This window comes from Bos grunniens, chromosome 10, assembly GCF_055505025.1.
Source record: "Bos grunniens cultivar Pamir isolate PY7600 chromosome 10, Bosgru_T2T1.0, whole genome shotgun sequence".
NCBI classification, from domain to species: domain Eukaryota; kingdom Metazoa; phylum Chordata; class Mammalia; order Artiodactyla; family Bovidae; genus Bos; species Bos grunniens.
In genome coordinates, this window is record NC_141174.1 from 16,313,641 (window position 1) to 16,339,753 (window position 26,113).

Consider the following 26,113-nt stretch of genomic DNA (forward strand, 5'->3'; position numbering starts at 1 on the left):
AGCCTCCCTTAAAACAGCCAGAAGATTTGGCAATACCACCTGTTCTAGTCCATTCAGGCTGCCATAACAAAATACCATAAACTGTGAAGCTTATAAACAACAGAAATTTATTTCCATTGGCTGGAAGTCCAGGGTCCAGATGCAGGCAGACAGAGAGCACCTTCCTGTTGTATCCTCACAAGGTGGAAGGGGTAAAGAATCTCTCCAGGACCTTTTTCATAAAAGGGCACTAATCATATTCGTGAGGGCTTCACCCTCATGACCTAATCCCCCCAAAGCCCCCACCTCCTAATACCTTGCAGGGGAGAGGTTAGGATTTCAACATATGAACTTGGGAGATCACATTCAGACCGTAGTACCAGCATTACTGCACATCAGTTACTTACTGCCAATGAACAAACAGTAAAGGCCCTTCGGGTGGGACATGTGATCTACCGTTCTCCAGTCTCCAACCAGCCAACTTACTCAGTGAATGTCCTTGTAAGCATTCTGGTTTGTGACTTGTGATTTAGATTCTTACATATCAAACTTCACTCTATTTAGGTCTGAAAGCTTCAACAAGTTTCTTTACTAGAATTAAACTACCCTACTAGATAGGCTTCCCTGGTGGCTCAGAATCCTCCTGGCAATGCAGGAGTCATAGGAGACGCAGGTTTGATCCCTGAGTTCGGAAGATCCCCTGGAGAAGGAAATGGCAACCCACTCCAGGATTCTTGCTTGGGAAATCCCATGGACAGAGGAGCCTGGCAAAGAGTTGGACATGGCTTAGCAAATAAACAACAACTTTATAAATACTTCTCTCCTAACACATACTGAAATTTACATCATGAATTAAGTCTTGAACCTCCCTCTTAATGAAATCAAGATTTAGGAACAGTTCTCAAGACAGAACCTGGAGAAGGAAATGGCAACCCCACTCCAGTATTCTTGCCTGCAGAATCCCATGGACAGAGAGAGGAGCCTTGCAGGCTACAGTCCATGGGGCCGCAAGAGTCAGATATGACTTAGCAACTAAACCACCACCTCAAGACAGAATTCCATAGCCTTGACCTTTAAACCAAAATAAAGAAAGAGTAGAAAACAAAAACGGAGGCAGTGGGGTACGGGGATGTCTGCTTTCTTTGCCAAATCTGAAACCCTGGTACTATTTCACAACCTACAGATGAATAGAGAACTATATGCCCTTTTCTCTTTTTTTTATTTTGTGACACTAAAACATATATAATCTTTATTCTGACAATGCATTCTTAAATCAAAAACATTTCCTTTTTGCTTTCTAATGTTTCTCAGTAAGAATCAAGACAATGATAATAATTTGTCTCAAACTCCTGAGTGTGAATGTGAAGGAAAGGGTTTCGGCGTTAGACATATAGCAGGTACCTGATGAGCACTAACTAAAGCTACACTTGGAGTTGCTCCTTTGGGAACTTGACCAACATGGGACTCAAACAGGAAAAGAAATCAGAGTTAGTGGGGTCTTTTGCAAACTCTCTTCCCTCATTCAAAAACTACTTTGTTCTTCTATGAATATGACACCGTAGTCAGAGTCACAGGGAATCCAGATGGAGGACAGTTAAAACCGCACCCCCGACCCCGCTTTGATAGCTACATATTCTAACAAACATTCACCACCACTGCACAAAGTAAGAGGAGGCCAGCTCTCAGGAGACCCTGGCTGTGGCACACGTGTTATCTTTCAGCAGGTGGAACCCGTTCAGAGCCAGAAAGGCCTGGAGGATGAAGAGACGGCACCTCGGGCAGTCTTGCCAGAAGCCACTGGGTTTCATCCCGGCCTGACCCAGAAAAATCTCATGGAAGAGAACGAGAGGCCCACCAGCTCTCTGATCTGCTGTCAACCAGCTGCGGCCGGAGACTGCCAAAGTGCTGCGATGACTAGGCAGCGCCCTGCGGAGCCGTCTGGGAGGGGATTACCAGCCTGATCCTCTGCTCTTCGGAGCCAGAAATGACTCAAACTTCACAAACAGCCGGGGCCTGCCAGGGAGGGTGACAATGAGCGCTGGAGAGGGTTTTCTCCCCCTGGTTGGTGTCTCTCCCCCCCTCTCACTGCGGTGGCAGATTCTGGACAGTGTGCAGCCTGTGAGGTAATCTGAATTCCTTGGCAACCGGCAAGTACCTGAATTCTTTCAAAACCACAGGAATCCAGCAGAGAAAAGGTAAATATCCCAGCGGAGCCAGTGTTAATTAGCAAGGAAGGCTACTGAAGAAGGAACTGGGGGTGGGGGAGGAAGGGAGAGGCATCTCAAATGCTTTGGGATCTTTTCTCAATTTCCACTGAACAATATGGCCGAGGAAGAAGAGGGGCGGTCCCCGACTTGGGCCTTGTCAGGGTCCCCTCCTCCCAGGCCAGAGCGTGGGTGGAACTTTCCTGGTTCCCTGGATGGACACTTTCATTTCCCCCCAGTGGCCAGCGCTACCTATCTTTGGGTCACCGGATAGCACATTTGGTTTTCAACTCAATTTGGTTTTAAGGTTTTTTTTTTTTTTTCTAACTTTTTATTTTTCCTGTTTCAGTGAAAATTTGGCTATTAGTTTTGTCTCCAAAAGGGCCTCGTCCAATCATTTAGACCACATACTGGATCCACCTAAAACTGTAAAATCCAGGACAAAGGCTTTTTGGATTCCACCTCTGACAGGAAAAAGAACCTACAGCATTTCGGTAGAGAACTGCACCCCTCTCTGGAAACTTGAGTGTCCCCTGCTGGTGCAAAACAGCAGCAACACACACGTGAAACTCACAACTAGGACGGGGCAAAATGCTGGACTCCAATACCACTAACACAGTTTTTTTTTAAAGTCTCAATAATTGGCTCACATATAAGAAAATGATGAGAGTTTTTCTACTTCCTATGTAAACAAAGCAAGGACAAATCAAATGATTTACCTAGAAAGAACCTACTTTGGGTCTTTTTCTTCAGCAAATTTAAGAATGTAAAGAATTTACACAAAATTCTTTTTTCACAGAACTGTCTTGCAAAAAGAACTTAATCTTTCTGTCACTTAAACATGAATTTTGAGGCCCCAAATGGAAGTGATAAGGGATAAAATCATTCTTTTCTAAAGAAGGAAACCAATTACATTGCCACTGGTTCTGTCTCTTTAGGAAAGATTATGGTTTTTCTTGCTGAGCCTCAAAGTAAAATGGTCTAGTGATCTCATCCCGAACTGATTATCTTCAGTAATGTCTATTTAAAACACACGTGACCCAAGATTACTAGAGGCTGCAGAGCTGGAGATGCTGTAGACTATTGTTGAATGTAATGACACAGTCAAACGGCTTCTGAAGATTAAAAAGCAACAGATGAATGCCAAGATACACAGTGGTTAAGACACAGGGACTTAGGCACATGGAAGCTATTGTGCAGAGCATATGCACTCTCCCAGGACTAATAGCCTATCATAATGAACCATTGTAAGGATTTCACATTCACCTAAGGCGATGGCACCCCTCTCCAGTACTCTTGCCTGGCAAATCCCATGGATGGAGGAGCCTGGTGGGCTGCAGTCCATGGAGTCGCGGAGAGTCGGATACGACGGAGCGACTTCCCTTTCACTTTTCACTTTCACGCATTGGAGAGGGAAATGGCAACCCACTCCAGTGTTCTTGCCTGGAGAATCCCAGGGACAGGGGAGCCTGGTGGGCTGCCGTCTATGGGGTCGCACAGAGTCGGACACAACTGAAGTGACTTAGCACCAGTAGCAGCAGCATACTTTCAGGTAAAATAAGCCAAAGCCTTGAAAATTCATATTTTTTTTTTTGTTCAATTTAATCCAAATTTTTATAAAGTTGTTTTCCAAATTATTCTGAGGAAGAGCATCCACTTTTTAAATATACATATATATACTCAGTTCCAGCTGGAGGCAAGAGACAAGAGTTACTCAGGTCAGTGGTTTCTGACTTCCAACACACACCCAACAGCCAAAGCACTTGCATGTCTGTAGTAAACTCTATAATAAATATCAGTACTGCTCTCATTTCATATCCGAATGACTGAGGCTTAAAACGACACCAAATTTTACCAATAGAGAGGGTGTTAATATTGTGGGTGAAATACCTTTGGAATAATATGCAAAACACAGCGCGATGAGATCCTGGAGAAACAGTGAGCATAACCTTGAGGCCTTCTCCCCATTCAAGAAGCCCAGTCTAGACTAGATATTCAGTGCTGCTCCTCACGCTCTATGTGACTCCTCCCCCAACTACCAAAGAACAAGAATGTCAGAACACGAAGATTGTTTTGTGTGGCCACGGGTGTCTACCCAGGTCATCTCATCCTAATTCTGCAACAAGCACAGTAAATGACATTTAATAGAAATATGATGATGGACAGTCACAGCTGGTTTAAAATTTACAAATATAGGCTCTCATGAACCCTCTTAAAAAAAAAAAAAAAAAAGAGGTCCAGTTTAGTACATTACCATACATCAAATAGATGGCCAATGGGAATTCTCAGTATGACTCAGGGAACTCAAGCTGGGGCTCTGTAACAACCTACAAGGGTGAGATGGGGAGGGAGGTGGGAGGTAGGTGCAGGAGGGAGCGGACATGTGTATACCTATGGCTGATTCATGCTGATGTTTGGCAGAAACTCACACAGGACTATAAAGCAATTATCCTTCAATTAAAAGTAAATAAATTTTAAAAATAAAAGGAGTCCAGTTTAGAACTTAGAATTGCAGGAGGAAAGACAGCTAGGGAGTTTGGGACGGACATATACATGCGACTGTATTTAAAGTGAATAACCAACAGGGACCTACTATAGGACACGAAACTCTGCTCAACATTAGGTGACAGCCTGGATGGGAGGCGAGTTCGGGGGAGAATGAGTTCCTTTGCTGTTCACCTGCAATTATCACAACGTTGTTAAACAGCTATGCTGCTGCTGCTGCTAAGTCGCTTCAGTTGTGTCCAACTCTGTGCGACCCCACAGACGGCAGCCCACCAGGCTCCCCCGTCCCTGGCATTCTCCAGGCAAGAACACTGGAGTGGCTTGCCATTTCCTTCTCCAATGCAGGAAAGTGAAAAGTGAAAGTGAAGTCACTCAGTCGTGTCTGACCCTCAGCGACCCCATGGACTGCAGCCTACCAGGCTCCTCCGTCCATGGGATTTTCCAGGCAAGAGTACTGGAGTGGGGTGTTGAACAGCTATACTCCAATACAAAATAAAAAGTTTAAAAAAAAAAAAAAAGGAGTCCAGTTTATGGCAGGACATCATCAGTTCCTGAGAAGGGTACAGGAGACAAGTTGAATGAGGATGAGTGGAGGTGAAGAAGCTCATGACACACACAGGAGGGAAGCTCAGACATCTCAGATTACAAAAGGGACCCTCAGCACTTTATACACCTGAGCAGAAGTCAGGGGCCCATTTCACTGTCTTCTCATTCTAGGTAATATACTCAGTTTTTATCCCTATACATCAAAATCTGAGAGCACAAGTGTCTCAAAACACTACAGAAAACTTTTCCAGGAAAATATGATTAGAGTTAGTAGTTTGTGCCCAGATACCTGGTTCAGCCCTTTATCTAAACACTGAGAAATGTTTTCGTTTTTCTCCCCCTCAATTTTCAAGGAACCAGAGATCAGAACTAGGGTGCTTCAGTGGCCATCAGTGTTCCCAGGATTTAAACTCAAAAATCTTAGTAAAGAATATGACCGGGCTTATAAATGCTGTCAGTGCCACCTAGAGGTAAAGGGAAGACATGGCTCAAGCAGTTAGAATACAGTTGAATGTTCTCGCCCTCGGACTCTAGTCACAGGATGCATCAAAAACGTCTAAGTCTAAAAAATAATTAAAATATGATTCTAAAAGAACAGTTACCAGAATATAATAATATATGTCAAAACACCAATAATTATATGGATAGCCTTCTTTTATTCATGGTATTTCTCATCTTTGAAGTACATTTTCTAAAACACAGAAACACGTATAGGCCATGCTTTTTACAGATGCAAACCACCTCCTAAAGTACTACACTATATAAGGAACTTCAGAGCAAGCTACTTGGGAAAAAAAAAGTATATTTATATATATATTTATATATATATATATATATCGGAGAAGGCGATGGCACCCCACTCCAGTACTCTTGCCTGGAAAATCCCATGGATGGAGAAGCCTGGTAGGCTGCAGTCCATTGGGTCACTAAGAGTCGGACACGACTGAGCGATTTCACTTTCAGTTTTCACTTTCATGCACTGGAGAAGGAAATGGCAAGCCACTCCAGTGTTCTTGCCTGGAGAATCCCAGGGACGGGGGAGTTTGGTGGGCTGCCATCTACGGGGTCACACAGAGTCAGACACGACTGAAGCGACTTAGCTTATATATATATATATATACACACATATATGAAAAGAACACAAACACACCAAATTTATCCTTATTTTAAATGATTTAAGGGGTCTAAAATAACACTGTCAGCTGTAAAATTTTATGGATACAGGAAGTGAAACTTCAAATTAAGTTGAACTTTATTTTGTAAGTCACACTACCTTAAAACCTACAAAGTACCTCAAGAAAAACAGAAATATATGTATGTGTGTGTGTGTGTATAAAATCCCTAAAAATATATTAAAGACTTGTAAATTAAAAAAAAAAAAAAGTGGCTAATGCCCCTCTCTTAAATACAAGAGGTCATGAAACAGCTCAAGCCTTCAGCTCTGGAGTCAGATCCAGGGGTTTAAATGCCCTCTCCACTGTCAACCAGTTGGAGACGTCAGGGAAGTGACTTCAAGTTTCCTTAACTCTCTAAGCCTCAGTTCCTTCAACTACAAAATTACCTCAACTTTAAGGTTGTTGTGAGCATTACAATAAATGTCCGGTATATAACAGCTATATACATGTGGGATATTTTTTTTTCCTTTCTAGAACATTTGTGAAGCATAGTGGCCCGAGAATTTTCCTACCTTATCACCGCTGCATGAGAGCACAATATGATCCTGGATCCCAGCTGGGAAAGGTAAGCGTGTACATATACAGGCTTATTCACGTGCATGGATATGCGGGTGAGACTGTGAATGAAACTAAGACTGATTTCTGTAATCTGAAGCTCCTCTGGGGACACTCCTGTTTTCCTGAGTTGAATACAACAGGAACGATGACCTGACCTTAACACACTCTTCAGTGGGTCAACTCACATTAGCAACACCCTACACCCGAGGGTCTCTTACCGAGCTAGTCCTTCTTCATAGAGATAGATGACAAGAGGGTCATAGGAAGTCACGAGCACATAGAGGCGCACATCAAATTTGAAATCTAGAAAAAAAAACAGGGTGCAAAGGGAAAAACTAAGCTCTTGGTTTTGTTACAGAACTGAACAGGACAACTGTAACAGAGAAACGTGAAAGAAAAAACAGTCCTCTCCCCCAGGAAACAAACACTGTGCACACACCTTACCTTTGAGGATAAATAATGATTATACCACATAAACATATATAGTTTCCATACATATCTGTTACTATTATAACAAGAGAACACACTGTTTTTTATTATCTCAAAATCATCTTCAAAGTAATCCCATGAGGTAGGTAAGAAACCAGCTTCATCTCTGGAGTCACAGTTGCCAAGCATTTCACACTAGCTTAATAAACACTTACTAGAGAAGACTATAAAAATGTTAAAAAAAAAAAAATTTGGTGAGATCTAGCCCAATCCAGTCAAAGGCTTAATCACAACTCACCATCTATGAGCAGGGGGTTGTTAATATAACGGGAGACCAGGATGTTCTCTTCCAGGGAAATCTGGTTTGGCTGTTGAGCAAAGAGAAAACTGAAAGGTCAAAATGCAAAGGAAACCTAGCTTACTGTAGAGAAGCTAAGTTCTTAACCTTTGAGAAATGATAATATGGAAAACTAAAACTTTAAGAAAAGTTTTCCTCTAAGCTACCCATACATTAGTTGGCCATATAATATACCACTTCCATCAACATTGTGAGAATCCAGTTATTGGGGGGGGGGCGGGGGGAGGGATTTACACAGCACCTCTCCCATAATAAACAGAATCTAAACAGCTCTAAAGATTTTTATACATGCTATTAAATACTTACATACCAAGAAAATAAAAGTTACTTAAAAAAATAAATAAAAACTTGCATTCTCCCAGATGTAAATAAAGCACATTGGATATTTTAAAATACCACCATTATTCTTACAGGAAGGCTTTCATCAAGTTACTCAGAAATTTACAGATCTGTCTACAAAGGATTCTGGCATTTTCCCCGTGAAATGGGATGGATGTTTCATTGATTCACTTAATAGTGCTTACTGTGCCACTGTAGGTAAAGATTGAACTAGATCTCTTAAAGATTTTTTTCAATGAAAAAGAATTGCCTATACAATAAATAATGATGAGTATTGATGGGTGCTGCATAAGGCACTGGGGATACAGTGGTGAAGGAAACAGATGAGATCCCTGCCCTCACGGAGCCCAAGCTCTACTCCCAAACAGTCTGATGACTGGGGAGAGGGAGAGCAAAATACAGAATTTAAAAGAACACAAAGCAGCATGTCTACAGGTGTGAGATGTGAGGTTGCCCAGTGGAAATGCAGACCTGCCAGGAGGACCAGTCAGGGAAGGCTGGTTCAGGATGAGTAGGTTCAGAAGGGAGTGTTGAAAGCTAGCAAGCACACGGTGGAAAGGAAAGGAAGCCGGTGTGTAAAGACAAAGCCCAGGTAGAAAGGAGAGTGGGCAGATTCAGTGACCTAGGGCTAAAAGATTCAATTGGGAAATAATGAAAAATATGGTTAGATAATTAGAAAGGAAGACCCCACTGGCAAAGGGATTTAAACCCCTGGTAAGAGGAATTTAGATTGAACATAGTGGGAAACAGGAAATTACTGTAGATTCTTAATTAAAGATCTGGAACAGAACAACTCCAAGTGAGATGAAGACAGAAAAATCAGCTGTCAGTCACCACAATCCGTACGGGACAAAAGGACTCGAAAAGGAAAGCGTCTCTGATGATAATTGTGAAAATAACAACTATAGTAGCAGCAACAGACACACTATTAACATTAGCAGGAAAAAAAATTACAAGCGTACCGAACGTCTGCTATGTGCTAACATTGCTCTTATCCTTCACAAGTATTATTTCATTTAATCATCATCTAACACCCACATGGTAGGTCTAACACCATCCAAATATTATGGATGAGGAGCGAGTCAGAGAGGGTTAGGAAACTGCTCAAAGTCACACAGCTAAGAAGTGATAGAGCACCATTTGAACCCAGTCTGCCTCAGAAACTCAGTTCTTAAGCACTATTTTCAACTTTTCTCCCAAGTTCTGACCTAAAATAACTGTCCCCCCAATTCAAAAGTTGTCTTTATAAAAATGTATTTGTTATCCTAAGTACTACAGTTTTTTTGTTTTTTTTTTAAAGGATAATTTTGTGACCCCGGGGTGAAGATGATAAGATTTCCCTCTCATTTCCCACTGCTGCCATCTCACTCAGAACACAACTTCACAAGCCATTTCTATGCATCATACGGACACTACAACATCACTACTGATTCATGCTTTGGCTCTGGTCACCCACACCATTTCCTGATCAGTTTCTCACACAGACTATCTCTATTTTGAGTCAGCTTAGGGTGTAAGAACTGATGCAATCACAGTACAAAGCAGCAAGCTACAGGCTGTGTTCCAAACCTAAAAGTAAACAATTGCAGCTCTTTTTCTACTAAGTAACACCTACAGGCTACAATGGATACTTGACCACCCAATCTGACCACCTAGCTTTCCTCGGAACCAGAGAGGACACTGGTAATGGTCTTCACTCCATGACACTCTAGCTAACGTCCACGCTCATTTCCTCTCTTTCCTTCCTCATTATATACATTTGTCCTTTGAGTTATGCAGAACATAATCTCTTACACTGTTCAGATAACCTGTTCAATGGTCTATACCTCTCATTTCTGTCTGCATCAGGAATTAAACTGTAAGTTCACACAAGAATGATTTTGAATACAGTTTTTTTTTTTTGTATACTATAATATACAGATAAGCAACTAATGAAATCTCTAACATCTTCAAGCCTTTTTCATATTTTCATCCAAATATCTTCTTGATATTTTCATCCATCCCCAATTAACTCATTTTAAATGATGTAAATTCTAAGCTCAAATTGCCCTCCTAAGTATGCTAAAGCAAGAATCTGAATTGTCGGGAAACACATCCATTTTTCTAATTTGACTTTAAAGCTCATGGTATCTGTTAAGTTATTGTAAGATAGAATGGTACAGCGGTCAAGAGGGTATGCTCTGGAATCAGGCAGGCCTGAGTTAAAATCTTCACTTACTAAGGAAGGAATAGTAACGACCTTTTAGGATTCTCATAAAAAAGACTAAGTGAGATTGTATTTGGGAGGTACAGTGGTAGGCACATAGTAAATGCTCAAGGAATATCAGTTATTATTAGTACTGCAAACTCAACAGTATCTGTGTAGTTCCATTTACTGAGTACCACAATTCAATAGCATGCCTCATAGCATGCCATATACCACTCATATGATTCAGTGCACTCAGTTATAATGAAGAGACGTAAGAATTAGGAGACAATCCCTATTCCTACAATAAAGAGTCATAAGAATTAGGAGATGATCCTACTCCTCAGGCAGGCTGGCACCTGGCAGGCAGCAGGGACGTCCTAAATATCTGTTGAACAGTGAGACCTACGAGCGTATGGAGAGCGTATGAGCAGACAGAAACAAGAGAGCTGTGGAGAATTATATTCACAAACAGAGGGGTGAACAGTGACCTAAATACTCTTCTAACCATAACTCTCCTGATACTTCAAAATTTCAGAGAAGATATGCGTATCGTATTTACCAAGGATAATGTGTGAGACAAGGATGACTAAACTTGATTTCCATAATCAAATCCATACCTTAATCGGAAAACACCAGATCTTTTCCCTCCTTGATTTGAATATACTAAATTGGGAAAATATGGCATTTAGTCACGGTTACTGAAGGAGCTGGAGCAAACTCGACTCTGCTCCTTTATGCTGTGTTTCCAGAGTTAAAGAGCCCAGCACAGAGACCAGCCAAGATGCTCCCACCTGTAGGAGCTCACACTCCTCTCTCTTCAGTGTTACATGCAAGGAATGCTTTTCCTGTCCTTTGTCCTATTCTCGTAATGGCAAAAGTGGCTATTTGCAGATATTTTCCAAAAGGTTATGACTATTATGGGGAACTTTTAATGAGAGGCCCTTCTTGCTCCAGTGGGAAGACAGGGGAAGGTGTTTTTACTTGGCCCTCACACCTAACTCTGCCCTACCCTGCACGCCTCACCCACTCACACTAGGGGGGCTCACAGACCCTCCAGCAGAGCCCTCCCTCTCCATTCCCCTCGAGTCTAAAAGGAAAGCAGGCAGCAGCCTTGGAAAGAGTTACTTCATCCAGTTGGCTAATGGGTCACATATTCCATGGGAAAGGATCCAGGTATGGAACAGAGGAGATGGTGAGGCCGTGTGTGTGTGTGTGTGTGTGTGTGTGTGTGTGTAGGGAGGGAGAGGAGCGTATTAACTGTATGGTTTGTAGGTCTGGGTAAGATGTGATAAAATTCCAGATCTGGAGAAAAATTGGGAATATTTTCCCATTACATCCACATGCTGCCAGCTCCCCTGGTGCTTGCTGGCATCTCCCCAGGCTTCTGTCTGGCACCTCCACCAAAGACCTCAAAGAATCAGACTCATTCCAAAGCTTCACTGAGGGAGAGGGGGCAGGCAAAGGGTCCCGCCAAGTACTTTGATCTCTGCAGGGGGTCTCCAGGGAGTTAGTCCAGGGAGAGGTGGGAGGCAGGAGGAGAGTCTGCCAAACGCGCATTCTCTGAAGACTTGTCACCCCCTTTATGAGACAGGGAAGAGTCAGGGCACGGGGTTCTCAGCCCCACCAAGGAAAGTTTAACTTTTCTATTCTTTATGATGTTGATTTTAAAATAACAAATCACTAGGGCAAAAGAGCATTCCAAGAGAAAAACGTCCCAGATGAGCTGGGAATAGATCCTATTCTTTTTGACTCATGTCTAAGAAAATAAAAAGCAAACTTGTACCACAGTTGACTTTCAATAGCAATTCCATTTGGCAGCTCAAACCCAAACCCAAACGAGGGCCGTCTATGAGATTCAAACAACACTGGAGCTCCTGGCGCGGAGCTGGAGGAAAAGCTGTTGGACAGGAGCCGTCACACCAAGGTCAGAACAGAAACAAGAAAAGAGAGCTCTGCGGCATATGACCAGGGCCTTCTGTCCACAAAAGACCCGGGGCAGAAGCCCTCCGGAGTGACCCAAGGGCAAGGAGCAGGCCTTGTAGCCTGGGCCTGGGGCTGCACAGTTACTGCATCAGAACCACATCCGGTATTTCTCCAGCATAAAAGGTCTGGCTATCAGTGTTTACTGTACAGTTTTTAGTCCAGACCGAATTTGAGGATTTTCCCATGTGAAAGACCCCTCAGAAAATCAGTTTCTGCACATATAGAAAGTAGCTCAGATCGTGTGCAGAGAAAGAGAATTGGGAAACTTGAGACGGTGTACCAACTGCACACACAACATCCATCTCCAGCTCTCCTCCCTTCCAGGGTCCCACTCGAAGGACAGAGAAGATATTTTTAAAAGAATGAAATGATAAATAACAAAGCTAGAAACAGTTAAAGGAACCAACAAAAGACCAAAGGTTTAAGGAAATCCTGAAAGACGGAAAGCAGATGGGAACAGGTTGAGAAAACAGCAGAGGAAGACCCAGCCCCACATATCACAGAGGGGAGAGTGATCTTCCCAAGAAGGCATCTGAGATGTTCCAAGCTGGCAGTGAACACGCATATGGAGAGCAGGAGGGAGCCAAGGGACAAGAATAGGATAATTAATTAACAAATGGTGTTTAAAACACTGCGGCCAACAGGCCTTCAACAGCCACAGCTTAGCCCTCAGAATGAAACCTAACGGGAGGACGTCTGTGTGCGTGGGCGCAGGGATCTGACAGAGGAGGGGAACTCTGCAACCCCGTGGCAGACACAAAAGGGAAAACAGGGGAAGGGCAGCGCCGCCCCAGAGGGAGATCGCCAAACTCCTCTGTTATAGCCTTGCGTTCCGGGAAACAAACTCACCCAGAAGGGCAATGCAGATAGTGGAGTGCAGGGAACCCGACCAATTTTTGTGAAAACCTTATAAATCCTAAGTGTACTTACTCAAACCTACCTCCCCAAGTTCCCTGAAACTAGTATGAACAAAGGAAAAGAAAGCAACAATCAAAGTTAACCCATGATTCATATGCCTTAAACTCGTGATTCGTATGCCTTAAGCCTAGGTAGTTAACCGTGGACAATTATCAATAGGCCTGTGGTCATACCCCAATAAGCATAATAGAATTTATGATTCTATTCGGTTACACAGATAATTAGGGTATTTGTTTAGGCGAGGGAGAGTCTAGGTAGGAGCCCTGGGGCTCTTCCATCCAGGGGGTCTGGTTTTCCAGTTGGTATGTCATTTCCATAGATACTGGGCATAGAGCTCAAAGTCCACAGTCCAGCCCAAGATGGAATCCTGCTTTCAAGATGGAGCCTGTTCTGTCTGTTTCCTCCTTTACTTCCTTTAAATCCACAATCAGACCAGTCCTGTTTTGGCAAGGGAGAGGGAAGAGGCAACGATCCTCACCCACAGCAACCTACGGTGCGGACTGACAGTCAACAGGCCTTGCCCTTGCCACAAGGCTCAGTCCGCCCTCCTGTCCAGAGAATCAGTCCTATACAATGGCAGGGGAAACGCAGGCCGGCTGTCAATTTCAATCAGTCTACTCTTCCGTTCATTAGTATGACTCAACACTGAAGGTCACTAAAATTGAGAGAACACAATTTCAAGAGAAAAAAAAAAAGGGCCCAAGAAAAGTCATGGAACAAAAGAGAACTTTAAAAAGCTTTCAATTCGTATGGTCAGAAAGACCAGCTGGCAAACTGCATCTATTAAGCAATAACAAGATGTTATCCAGAAAAAAAAAAAAAAGGCAAATCGGAAAATAAGAGTTTTTGTACATTATGAGAGCCAATATAGAAATACAGTAGATGGAATGAATGATAAAATGGATCGCACTCAAACTGGTGATCCAGAAGATAATGATGGGAAAAGACAGAGAGTTTAAAATGGAAAAAAGTTGACATGAAGACCCAAAATGCTTCAAAAAGGAGTTTCAGAAGGAGAACAAGACAAAAATGAATGATTTTCCCTGAAATAAAGAAAAATCACTAGTTTCTAAACTGAAAGGGCTGACCAAATGTGCAGAAGGAAGTATGAACAAAGACCCAGACAGAAATATTGATTAAATTTCAGAATTCCCATCTGTAAAATTTCCGTAAGTTTAAATTTTTTACTCAACTTATAAAGCAGAGAAACTGAATCACAGTTATTGAAGAGAATGTAAACATGATAAACCTTTAAAATAGAAAAACAATAAAAAAGTAATTGAACTTAGAGATGGAATGTGGAAGGGAGGATAGGAGGCGATATGCGTGCAGTGAATATCAAACTGAGAATTAAGAAACAAAATGTAAAGTTGAGAAAAGATAAAACACAAATCAACTGTACTGAGTTACTAACTACTGTTAAAAGTCTAATGAGTGAGACTGGGGTTAAGACTTTATTTACTCTGTATATCTGTCCAACTGAAAAACAACTTTTAATGAGGATCTGGCAAAGAATCAAGATACTGATGACTTCTGAAAAAAGAAGCGGATGAGGAGGAAGAAGGGGGGCTGGCAGGAGCAACAAGGATGCCATGCCGAATTAAATTAAGGTTAATTTGCTTGATGATCTTGAGGGTAGGAACCCACAGTTCTCCCCACGATAGAAATTAAATGTACGTGCTACCAGCTAATGCTTAGTGTGGAGGAATTTGCAAGACAGAATGCTGAAAGCAGAAAAAGTACTTCTTTTCTGTTGACAGTAAAGGCTGCCCTCCCCCCAAATTCAATCAAGTGACATTAGCTGTAGAGTAACTGCTGGCATGGGAGGAGGTTACTGCCAGTAAGGTGAACAGTAGACTCACGCCCTCCCTCAAAGTACACTTCTGAACGCACACTTAGCTAACACAAAGGGAAGAACAAACAGAGTCAAGTGTGCCCCCGTCACAAACTCAGAGTCAAGTGTGCCCCCGTCACAAACTCAGAGTCAAGTGTGCCCCCGTCACAAACTCAGAGTCAAGTGTGCCCCCGTCACAAACTCAGAGTCAAGTGTGCCCCCGTCACAAACTCAGAGTCAAGTGTGCCCCCGTCACAAACTCAGAGTCAAGTGTGCCCCCGTCACAAACTCAGAGTCAAGTGTGCCCCCGTCACAAACTCACGTTGTTGATCAGGTAGACGCCCCGCCCCCTGGAAGAGGCCACTGGTTTTACGATCCAAGGTCCCCGGTCCTTTGAATATGAATCTGCTCAAAATATTGGAAGACAAAAAAAAAGGGGGGGAGGAAGAAAGGACATGAGTTTATTATCTCAAATTTCAACATGGTTATCTACTCAGGTACCCAAAGAATTTTCCAAATTTCCAAGTGAAGGACAGCAGCTAAAATAACCTGTATTTTTGGACTAGCCTTAAAAAGGAGAAGATAGAGAGAGAAGGGAAAGAGATAAGGAGAAAAAAGGAGACAGCAAAATTACATAATGTATTTCTTCCATCATTTCCCTTCTTGAATGAGAGGATGAAGACAAAATAAGGCACATATTCAGATGTTAGTCTATTACTGTCACAAACCACCTTCAAGAATCTTGCAGGCCATGCAATCTCTATTACAACTACTCAATTCTGTCACTGTAGCTCAAAAGCCACCAGAAAGAATATGTAAACAAAGGGGCATGGCTGGGTCCCCCAAAACTTTATGGATGGACACCAAATTTCCTATGATTTCCACATGCCACAAAATTTTATTCATCTTTGATTTGTTTTTCCCCAACCATTTAAAAATGTAAAAACCATTTTTTCAGTTCATGGGACCAGATTTGACACAAAAGCTGGAGTTTCCAGACACCTGTTCTACATAATGAAATACTAAGCAGACACACAAATGAGAATGTTATTAATGAGAGGCAATGAGCTCAAAGACAGGCTGCTGAGTGAAAAGAAGTCAAGTGCAAGGCACTGGTTACCATACACTCCATCTGGTCACAAACACACTCAAGTCATGTGCTAGTAAGCACTCAGAATATCTTTAGAAGGATATGTATAAATACTATACTGATCACTTCCGGGGAGAACTAGATGACTGAGAAAGAGAGGAGGAAAAAGGCTTTTCACTGATTATCATTTTGTACTTCTCTTGTGCCATGACTATATTACCTTTCAAAAAATATAATTTATGTAATTTTAGAGTCTTGTAATGGATGGCATATTTACAGTTATAAGACAAATTAACCTTTATTAATCTCTATAAAGTGAAGCCACTGAATATATGTATATGTATACCCAAATTTTGCCATTATCCCCAAATTCTGAGATTACAATAGATTGAAAACAAAAGGAACTATTAAAAGAAAACAAAAAGATTTTTTAAACTTCATTCATTCAGTACTTCTAAGTACCCAACACATGTCAAGCAGTTCTCGAGTGTGTGGAATGCAGATAGTCTTCACCTTCACAGAGATTAGCCCAGCAGAAAGCCAGACACTAAGCAAGAAATCAGACATTCACAAAGAGGAGGGAGGGGGCCACAGGAATGCCACAGAAAATGACCACACCTCACTGGAGACAGAACCCTCTGGGAACAAATGAATGAAGAAAAAGCTTGTTTTCAGAACAGGGAAAATCTAGCTAAATGCAACTTCTGCCATGTAACACTTTTAACAAACCTTACTTTGTGGATGGGCCTTATCAGAAGTTGCTGCTTCTATTGGTGCTTCACTTTTATCATATTCTCAAAATCTTAAATACCAAAAATTTGTCCTTTATGCTAGGTGTTTCTCCTTGATTTGTTGTATTTCAGAACAAGGACTGATTTCTTTCACAGGTTCCAAAAATGTGCATCAGAAGCAGAGGCAGGGCAAAGAGCTGGGCAGTCTGTCAGGACGAAATATACTAGACCAGGGGCCTGCAATTCTTTCCAGTGCCTTCTAGCTCCTAGGGTGGCAGCATGCTTGGTCTAACAGAAAAAGCACTGAACCAGGAGTAGGAAGATCTGAGCTCTAATTACCCAGTCTCATCTTTAAAATGCAGGCTTTAAATTCAAATTATGAGATCTCTCATAATCCTACTATTAGGATTCTATAAGTTTACTGATTGCTATGAAATCCAGTCATCTGCAATTAACTGGCTGACATCAAAGTTTTGCCCATTTCTTTGAATTATTTCTGCCTCTCTTACATCTAAAGATAGCCAGAGGACACAATTCTGGCCCGTGAGGAGTAACCAGGAATCTGCTGGGCTGTAGGGTAAGGTCTCTGCCTTTCTGATATTGGCGCCACCCTGTCTGCCTTGCTGTTTCCTTCTTCCTGTTTAGAAAAGTTGTCCACTCGGGGGACGAGGCTGCAGCTGGCAAGATTTTTGGTTAGAATGTTTGGTGTCACAGACCTCCAACTGTACCACACACCATTACACTAGCAGCAGTGGCACTGGGAATCTAGCAAGATCTGGTCCGTATATTCCAAGCCTCACATTCTAATTACTGGAAACAGTTTGGCAATATCCAGGCTTTTTCATCTTCTGAGGCAGTGTTTGGTCTGTGGGCTTGGGCTCTGCAAAGATGCATTTCAGGTTTTCCCTTATAAGAACAGAAAGCTACAAATTCATGAGACCCGCCTTGACTGGTATCTCTAGCATCTTCAGGCAGCCCTCATGTTCCTCACCAGTTCTCTTCCAAAGGCCCATTGCAGGCTATTCACACGTCTTTCTGCCCCTCAAACACCCAAACCCATCCCTAGGCCCCTCATTCCTGGTATGTGTCCTCATCGCCCTCCTCACCAAGAAGGCTGGTGATTTGTAACATAAACCCACTCACCTGCTTCCCTCCCATTGAAAAGTGCTATCTCGATGACCACTTAGCTTCCTTCCTTCCACCTTTTAGGGGAGAGACTCACCCTTCTACTCGCGCTCTTGATCAAACTCTCTCCTGCCTCGTCTGGGATTTCATTCCTTTGCTCGTATCTTCAACCTCTCTCTCCCCTCTGATTTCTCTGTGGTTCTTCCTCTCTCTCTTTTTCTCGTCCATGGTAATCATATCCACCTCCACATCTACAACTTCAAGAATCTATATCCCTGGCAAAAATTCAAAACTCCCCTTACAACTGCCTGTAAAACATCACCACGTGGAAGCCGGCAGGCACCTCAAACCCACACCAGGTCCAAACGTGACACTCCTCTTGCCCTTCTAGAATGCAGAACCCATTACAATTTGAAGAATATTACGCAGTAGCAATCCCACTGAAGAACAGGTCAGGCTTGAACAGATGGGGCACTCTAACTCTATCCAACCTTCTGAATGAGCATTCAGCCCTCAAACCGGCCTCCAAAGGGTGGGGAAGAACCACAGAATAGGAACTAGTGGAGAGGGAAAAGGGAATTTTCAACTTAATATCCCTTTAGTGTTTAATACAGAATTATTCTAGACTTTGATTTCTCATTAGGGATTCAACAGCAGGAGGTGTTCACTGTCAGGAACCCTTTTACATTGCTGACATGGTAGCTGAGGCATTTTTAGGCTATCATGTTGGCTTCCTACATAATTTTTTTACTTTTTTTATGTAACAATGCATCTCAACATAACTTGAAATAGGAAATATTATTGAACATGTGTTATGTACCTATCAGGCCCCACTCCAAGTGCTTTCCATGTATCAAGCTACTTAAACATCCCAGCACTATAACATTCATACAGGTAACAGTCCCACTGAACAGAGGAGAAAGGTAAGACACAGGAGGTTCTGGTATCGTGGCTAAAACCCCTAACAAAAATCCCTAACTGCAAATGTTCAGCTCTGAGTACACTGTCGCTCTGAAGTTAATTCATGTACTGAATTCTCTGTTCTGACCCATTCCAGAGCCTGCTGTGGACCAACACTGAACCACTAGTCCCAGCACGGGCAACAGGTGCTCTCAGAGGAACGGCCTCTCCGAGGTGAAGGAGGAGGCCTGTGACCACCCCTGACGCGAGTCCCAGAGGATGAACACCCCACTGGGCAACCAGACCAGACTCAAAGTCCAACAGGCTAACAGAATCAAAGCCAGGAAGTCTAGAGCAAACTTTCTCTTCCTCTTTCCATGCTTCCTCATAATAGAGGAAGAGTCTCTCTCTCGGACTTAGTGAGAAGAAAACTATCCATCTATCCTGTGTCAAATCTGATCTCCCTCACAGAAGTGGATTCTCTCAAGGGAGGTATTGAGAGATGGTCATTGTGTGCACATGCCCAGTGTCTTTAGCCACAAGGCACAGTGGTGAGGAGCTTGGCTTCTGGAACCAACTGGAACCAAACAGCTGTATAATCTACAGAAAGATACTTAACCTCTCTGTACCTTAGTCTTCTCACCTACAAAGCTGGGAGTAGTAACAGTTCCTACCTCAGAGTAAGGCACCACTTAGAAGAGGGCTTAACAGAAGGAAAATGTTCATCAGCTATTATCACTGCTTCTACTTCAGTTCAGCTCAGTCGCTTAGTCGTGTCTGACTCTTTGCGACCCCACGGACTGCGGCACGCCAGGCCTCCCTGTCCATCACCAACTCCCAGAGTCTATTCAAACTCATGTCCCTTGAGTCAGTGATGCCACCCAGCCATCTCATCCTCTGTCGTCCCCTTCTCCTCCCGCCTTCAATCTTTCCCAGCACAGGGTCTTTTCAAATGAGTCAGCTCTTCGCTTCTATTTAGACTCTCCCAAAAGACCTGCCTCACTCCTTCTCTGTACTTATGCCTCTTCTGTGCACTAAGCCTGTGCAGAGACAGGCTCTGCACACCAAGGAGCAAAACCTGAAATAGCCTGTCCCCTCTGTCTGGACATAAAGAGGTCTAAGTTCACCTTAAGGCAAAAGAAACAATGACACCTGTATGCAGGCCACACATTCCTATCTAGCTTAACCAGCAAGACAGCAGACATCCGCATTGCTATCTCACTCCCATGAATATATTTCAATTAGTCTAAACTCCAAGGAAACAGGGTGACGAACTGGCACCTCTAAACCCTATCACTAAAACATGCGTGATACTTGTACCCCCGAAGAACATAAGTCACACACGTCCAAAAGTTGAGGTGACAAACATTCCTTAAATGACAAGAGGAAGAGAGATACCAAAAAGGGTGCCTCTGTGGTTCATACGCAGAAGTACATTCCTCCTTACATGGGCACTAACTCACCAGTGAAGAAGGACTTTCCGTGCTAGACAGGAGCACATTTATATGACACCCCAGTGTGTCCTTACATACCTGACACTGACAAGCTTACTAAGAATAAACACACACAGACATAATCAGCATAAAACAGTGTTAAAGTTATCTCTGCAGCTGTTTTACTCAAGAAACAACTTTTTAAGCATTTGAAAAGCCCTTGGGAGTAAATAACTCTGCTCCAAGTTCAGTTGCTGGGAATGGGGATGAGGGATGGGGCACCAGGAGTCAAGCACTTACTACAGAATTCCGCATACTCAGCTGGCAGCAGGAAGGTCTGGGGGAGGATGTGAAAAGCCTTGAATCCATGTGTATGCTGCATTCGAATGATGTTTTTGTACAGTCGGTCCTTCCGGGTTAGTTCATATGACCTAAGTTTCATAAAAGCATTGCCGTTTCAGTAAACTATGACTCGGAGGTTTTCCTATGTTAAAGAGTTCCCAGTTTATGAGCAGTTACTGAGGACAGTCTTATACCCCAAATCTATCACTTTGTCAAGGAAATGATCACCTTAAAACCAGGGCAATCACTGCTACCCATCAGGGACTGGAATCTGGCAAACTACAAAGATGGGCTTCAGTTAGCCATGACCGCACTCATGAGTCTCTGGTTTGTTGCACTATTTAAAGACCATCCAAGAATCTTTGCTGTAACCATTAAAAACACATTCCATCTGTTGCTCAGTTCAAAATTTTCACTTTGATTTCTTAAAATCAAAGGTTTCTTTGCAAGATCTAGGTATCACCAACACTTCTTCCTTACCCACTGTCCTCCTTGGATCTAGAGCAGAGGTCCTCAAATTTGAGTGTGCATAAGAATCACTCATAAAGTTCCTTAAAAATGAATGTTCCAAGATCACATCTCCCAAAATTGGGGGATGAAGTCTAGGATTCTGCATTTAAACATGCACTCCAGGTGATTTTGCTACAGATGGTCCAAAAAACTGATTTGGTCTAAATCAGTGATTTCTGAACTTGACTGAGATATGGATCACTCACTGCTTTTAAAATATATAACTTTCTAGGAATATATTTACCTAGAAAGATTAAGCACCTGGAAGGTGCTTTTTAAATATATACCTTCTCTGGAAATGGTGATTCCTTGAATCTGCAATTAAGACCTGTGACTGTAATGTACCCCCAGTGACGCTTATCATTAAGCAATTAGAAACAATAAACCAGAGGATAAGAAAAACAACACATTCTCGTACAGCTACCCAGTATTAGTGGTCTCCAAACATTTTTGCTTGGTACTCCTGATACAAATTTTGTGAAACCACATATCTTTTTAGTTGACATGTAAGATTTTTCATCATAAACTTAAATTGTTCCAAAGGATCTAACGAATGGCAAATACAGTTTTAAAATAAAACTATAACAGTATTCTTTTAAGTATATTCAAGGGAACCTCAATAACAATAGGATTCATTAGCCACTGTGCATTTTCTAAGTATTATAAAAGAAAGGCTCTCCTCATCAGTAAATATTTCACTTTTTTAAAATATTACATTTTTTACTGAAATTAACATAAAAACAGGAAAATAAACAAGTCACAAATGCAGAGCATGATAAACTTCAGTCTGTGTGACCACCACTGAGCACAGAACATTCCCAGCACCCCAAAAGCCACCCTCATACTCCCACCCAGACATGACTCCCCACTTTTGTCCTTCCGTTTACTTCTTCCATTACGTTTCCCACAAACAGCTTAGCCTACCATAACAGATTCAATACTTGTGTCTTTTACATTATATTATACCTTTTCTATAAGAAAAATGTGCATACAAATTATATTTAATACTTTTTAATTTCCTGTGATCATAAGGCTGTGTCTGTTATCCATACATTGACCTATCATTACAGGAACACAGTACACAATTCATCAAAACACCATAAAGACTGTAACTTTTGATTATAATATATATCAAACAAAAATCAATTTCTCCATTTTGATAATTACACTATGGTTATAACTGATGTTAACAAAAGGAAAACCAGGTAAAGAAAACAAAGGAATTCTGTATTATTTCTGCAACTTTTCTAAAAGTCTACATTTAGAATAAAAAGTTACATTAAAAGAGCACACAATAATATTGGAAACATTTTAAGTGTTTGCATTCTTCTTGTTCATGAGTCAGCTGAGCTCCTACAATTCAAACAGGAGTCAAGAAAACATAGGTTAGAATTTATGAATACTGAGTTCAAATTGAGATGGAATTCCTATATACCTACAGCGTATTTCAAAAGCTATTGAAATAAATAATATATTACTAACAGGCATTAGGAATGCAGTCTCTATTGTGGGCTATTTTAAGACTGTTTAAATATTTCTTTAAAATAGCTGCATCTGATTTACTTCAACTACTCAGTCACCCATTTAGAAAACCAGTCACATCTTCCAGACATTAAGGAAGAAACTAAGGTTTAAACTATTTTCTGCCCATGAAGCTCAAATATAAAATAAAACTGGAACCTGTTGAAAAGATTTAAAATACACATTTATCTAAGATGATGAAGAAATTATTTGATGTTGGAGACAGCATAAGCTGGGTATTTATACACATTAACTAAATATGAGACAGTAGAACTGAATAATCAAGAAGAAAACTTCATTTCATAAAAATGAGGAGTAAAATACATGAAGTGATTGAAAAGAAAACTTCTTGAGTGAGTAACTGGGGCATAAGTCCTGGAAATAAAATATAACATAACCACTGAGCAATTAACACAATTTTTATTAGATCTGCATCCTCTTCATTAGATAGATGAGATTACCTGCCCTCTTCCCCAGCAGGCCATGTATCTCTCTGTCGTTGAATATTACTCACTGCTAGAATAAAACAGGGGATTCAGCATCAATTCTATTCCTGTTTGCTTTTTCACAGATGTAAACACTGAGAAACAGAATAGCTAACACTTATATACAGTGTTTACTATGAGGCAGGCATGTGACGTTCTAAGCACTTCAGATCTTGATATCTAAAATCCTCACTATAGTCCTACAAAGTGTGTGTTATTAGTATCTTCTTTTTACAAATGAGGAAGCCGAAGCTCAGAAAGCTCACCTGCCCAAGATCAGTCAGCAGAGCTGAGATCGGGGCCCAGGTACCCTGGCTACAAAGCTCCTGCTTCTAGCTACCAAGCAGGATTGCCTCTCGAGGCTGACATTTAACCTAATTGACTGGAAGAAGTTTAATACAGCAATGATCCTCAATTCTTTGAACTATTTACTAATTATAAGTCAAAAGCCAAAAGACGACCTATCATTAAAATTTATATTTAATGATTTATCAGCTGACAACTTGATCATGTCCTTCTTTAACTCTGTTAAAAAGCAAAGAAATGGAAATCACTAACAGGCTAAAAGATTCATTATACTATTATCTGGAGTAAACATCAATTTTTTTCATTCCATGTTTGGAACTCTGGAAAGTTTTACATCTCTGCATAATATACATATTAAGAATCTAGGTGGGCTATTCTTTTATAAAGGGGAAAAACAGTAAATGAAAAAGGAGGTGAGAGGTGAGACTCTAGCCACATTGAGGGGCTCACATGCAGCTCGATTTGAGGAAAGAGAATCTATGGGATTTGCAATCCAGAGTAGTGTATTTTAAAACCATCCATCCTACAGAGCCCTCACAAAGTCTTCAACTACATCCAAGAAGGTGAACACCTCAGTTTGATTTATACACAGCTGCCCTATATCACAGATTTCCTTTTTTTTAAAAGATGTTAATTAGCTCTGCTGGCTACATGCCTCGATGTCAGGTACCTTTAAATGGAGCAAAGTAGCTGCAAGAGCATTACCTGGGAAAGTGATTAACCTTCTGTGCTTCAGAGAGGGTACGAAGTAAGAAGGGCTTCAAGTGGGATCCTGTCCACATTAGGTTATAGTCAGTGCTGCTCGGATGAACCTAAGGCAGATAAAAAGACAAGGTAAGAACCACCAGAGACAGCGCCTGGAAGAAAAGTGGAAGAAAAAGCCATAGAGATTATTCACCCACAGAGCGCTCATGGGGGTGGGCCCATTAGGATCTGAGCCTAGTAAGACAAAAAAGCTGAGTGTAAGAACACGGGCATAAGCAAGTTTAAAGAACTGTGAGAGTTGGGCAAGTACTACCTACAAAGAGTAGAATTAACTCTTTTATAGAAGTCCATGATACCTCTTAATATTATTACATATCAAAGTAAGAGACGAGGACTCCCTTATCAGACTGTCCTTGCAGACGCTGAGTATAAAGTGATATCAGATCTAAAACCTTATACCAACTCAGAATGCATTCATTCACTAGAACTCATTTGTTCATTCACTCAACAATTATGTATCCTCTGCCTCTGATGTAGCAGGTACCACTTTAAACCCTGTAGATAAAAATCAACAAAGACAGGATATAAACTGGTATCAGAACTTCCTCAAAATGTCTACTTCACATCTCAATGTAAGATAAGAAGTGAACAACTAGACTTTTATCAATTGTCTCAAAATATCTACAATGAAAGTCTGACCAGCATTTTTACCTATCCCTATTGATACCAACATCCCCATTTTCCCAATTTTCTTTTAAAGGATCTGCCAATCGCCCACCCCTCCTTTCCCCCAAGGAGTGGACCCTTGACTCAAGCTAGTCCAATCATTCCATCTCCAGAATACAGCTCTTGAGTGGAGAAAGGCATAAGGACAATGAATAGAGTCAATTAATTCCACAGCAGCAAAGGTGGTCCTGAAGACTTCTGTTGCCAGATCCCTAGGGCTATTGCAGTCTCCCTTTCAAAGGCCTGCTTTTTCAGCTGTTCCTCTGATTCTGCTAGCCACTTTATGCACATCTTTACTACAAATTCCTTTTCCTTTTTGGTTTAAGTTAGGCAGAGTCTGTTTCTGTTGCTTATAATCAAAGAGCTCTAACTGAGTATTAGACAATTCCTTATGGACATCTCTGCCTCTAGCCCATGCCTAAAAACATAGCAAGGAAAAAAATTAAAAAAAAAAAAACAAACCCACACAATCTTGTGGAAATGTTTTCCATGTATTTCATGGTAAAGCCACTCAGAAAGTCAATGCAAATTCTGCATCATCTCTAAGTAGGGGTCCCATGTACTTTCTAGAGCTAGCCTTGTTAGATCATAGTCAGTTAGGTAGCTGGGACTTTCAGCTTTTGAGCAAATCAGGTAAGGTAATGAAAATGAGCTTACTTCATGAAATCCATGGGCTGTCAGAATGCTGCGTACCAGGCGACTGTCTGTTCGTACAATCTTGTAAGACAAGTGATAACGTTCTAAAGAAAAACAGAATCAAGTTCAATAACAGGAAAGTTAACTGTGGAGAAAGGAATAAAAGAGATAAACAGTAATATGGTGGCCGCCGTATTGTAATTACACAAAATAACATTATACTGCTATCCTTATGCTACTAATAAGTGGATTATTTTGGAACAAGGGGATCTTAACCAGAGAACCTGAGGTCCATGGGGCTTCACAAAACATGGGGTGGAGGTGGGGGGAGAAATGACATCCTTGTTTTCAGTAATTTCTAGTTGCAATTTAACAGTACCTTCAATCAGGAATGTAAGCAACAAAGCGGAATGGTACTAGCAGTGCCTGTGACCCTGCCACCCAGAGACAGCAAGTACTCTAAGATTCTTCTACAGTTGTTCAGTTATCTTAGAAAACCCCTTATTCTCAGGAGTTCCTTGGTGGCCTAGTGGTTAGGACTCTAGGTTTTTCACTGCGGTGGCCTGGGATCAGTCCCTGGTTGGAGA

At 41.6% G+C, this 26,113-nt stretch overlaps 1 protein-coding gene and 1 long non-coding RNA gene across 51 annotated transcripts in view; one reads left to right on the forward strand and one right to left on the reverse strand.

The window, feature by feature from the left end:
* TTLL5 (tubulin tyrosine ligase like 5) overlaps positions 1-26,113 on the reverse strand; it is a 316,623-nt gene that overhangs the window by 269,518 nt on the left and 20,992 nt on the right. For all 50 annotated transcript variants that reach the window (XM_086319545.1, XM_086319536.1, XM_086319563.1 and 47 more), the window contains exons 4-9: positions 25,548-25,630; positions 24,165-24,271; positions 20,596-20,726; positions 15,339-15,421; positions 7,695-7,764; positions 7,186-7,270 (exon numbers count right to left, since the gene is read on the reverse strand). In XM_086319545.1, coding sequence (XP_086175671.1) covers positions 7,186-7,270; positions 7,695-7,764; positions 15,339-15,421; positions 20,596-20,726; positions 24,165-24,271; positions 25,548-25,630 — 559 coding nt within the window. The remainder of the gene's footprint in view (positions 1-7,185; positions 7,271-7,694; positions 7,765-15,338; positions 15,422-20,595; positions 20,727-24,164; positions 24,272-25,547; positions 25,631-26,113) is intronic.
* LOC147363972 (uncharacterized) lies at positions 1,701-20,760 on the forward strand. The gene is made up of 3 exons (XR_015133965.1): positions 1,701-2,174; positions 6,884-6,974; positions 19,020-20,760. It is a non-coding gene; the product is annotated as an uncharacterized LOC147363972 (long non-coding RNA).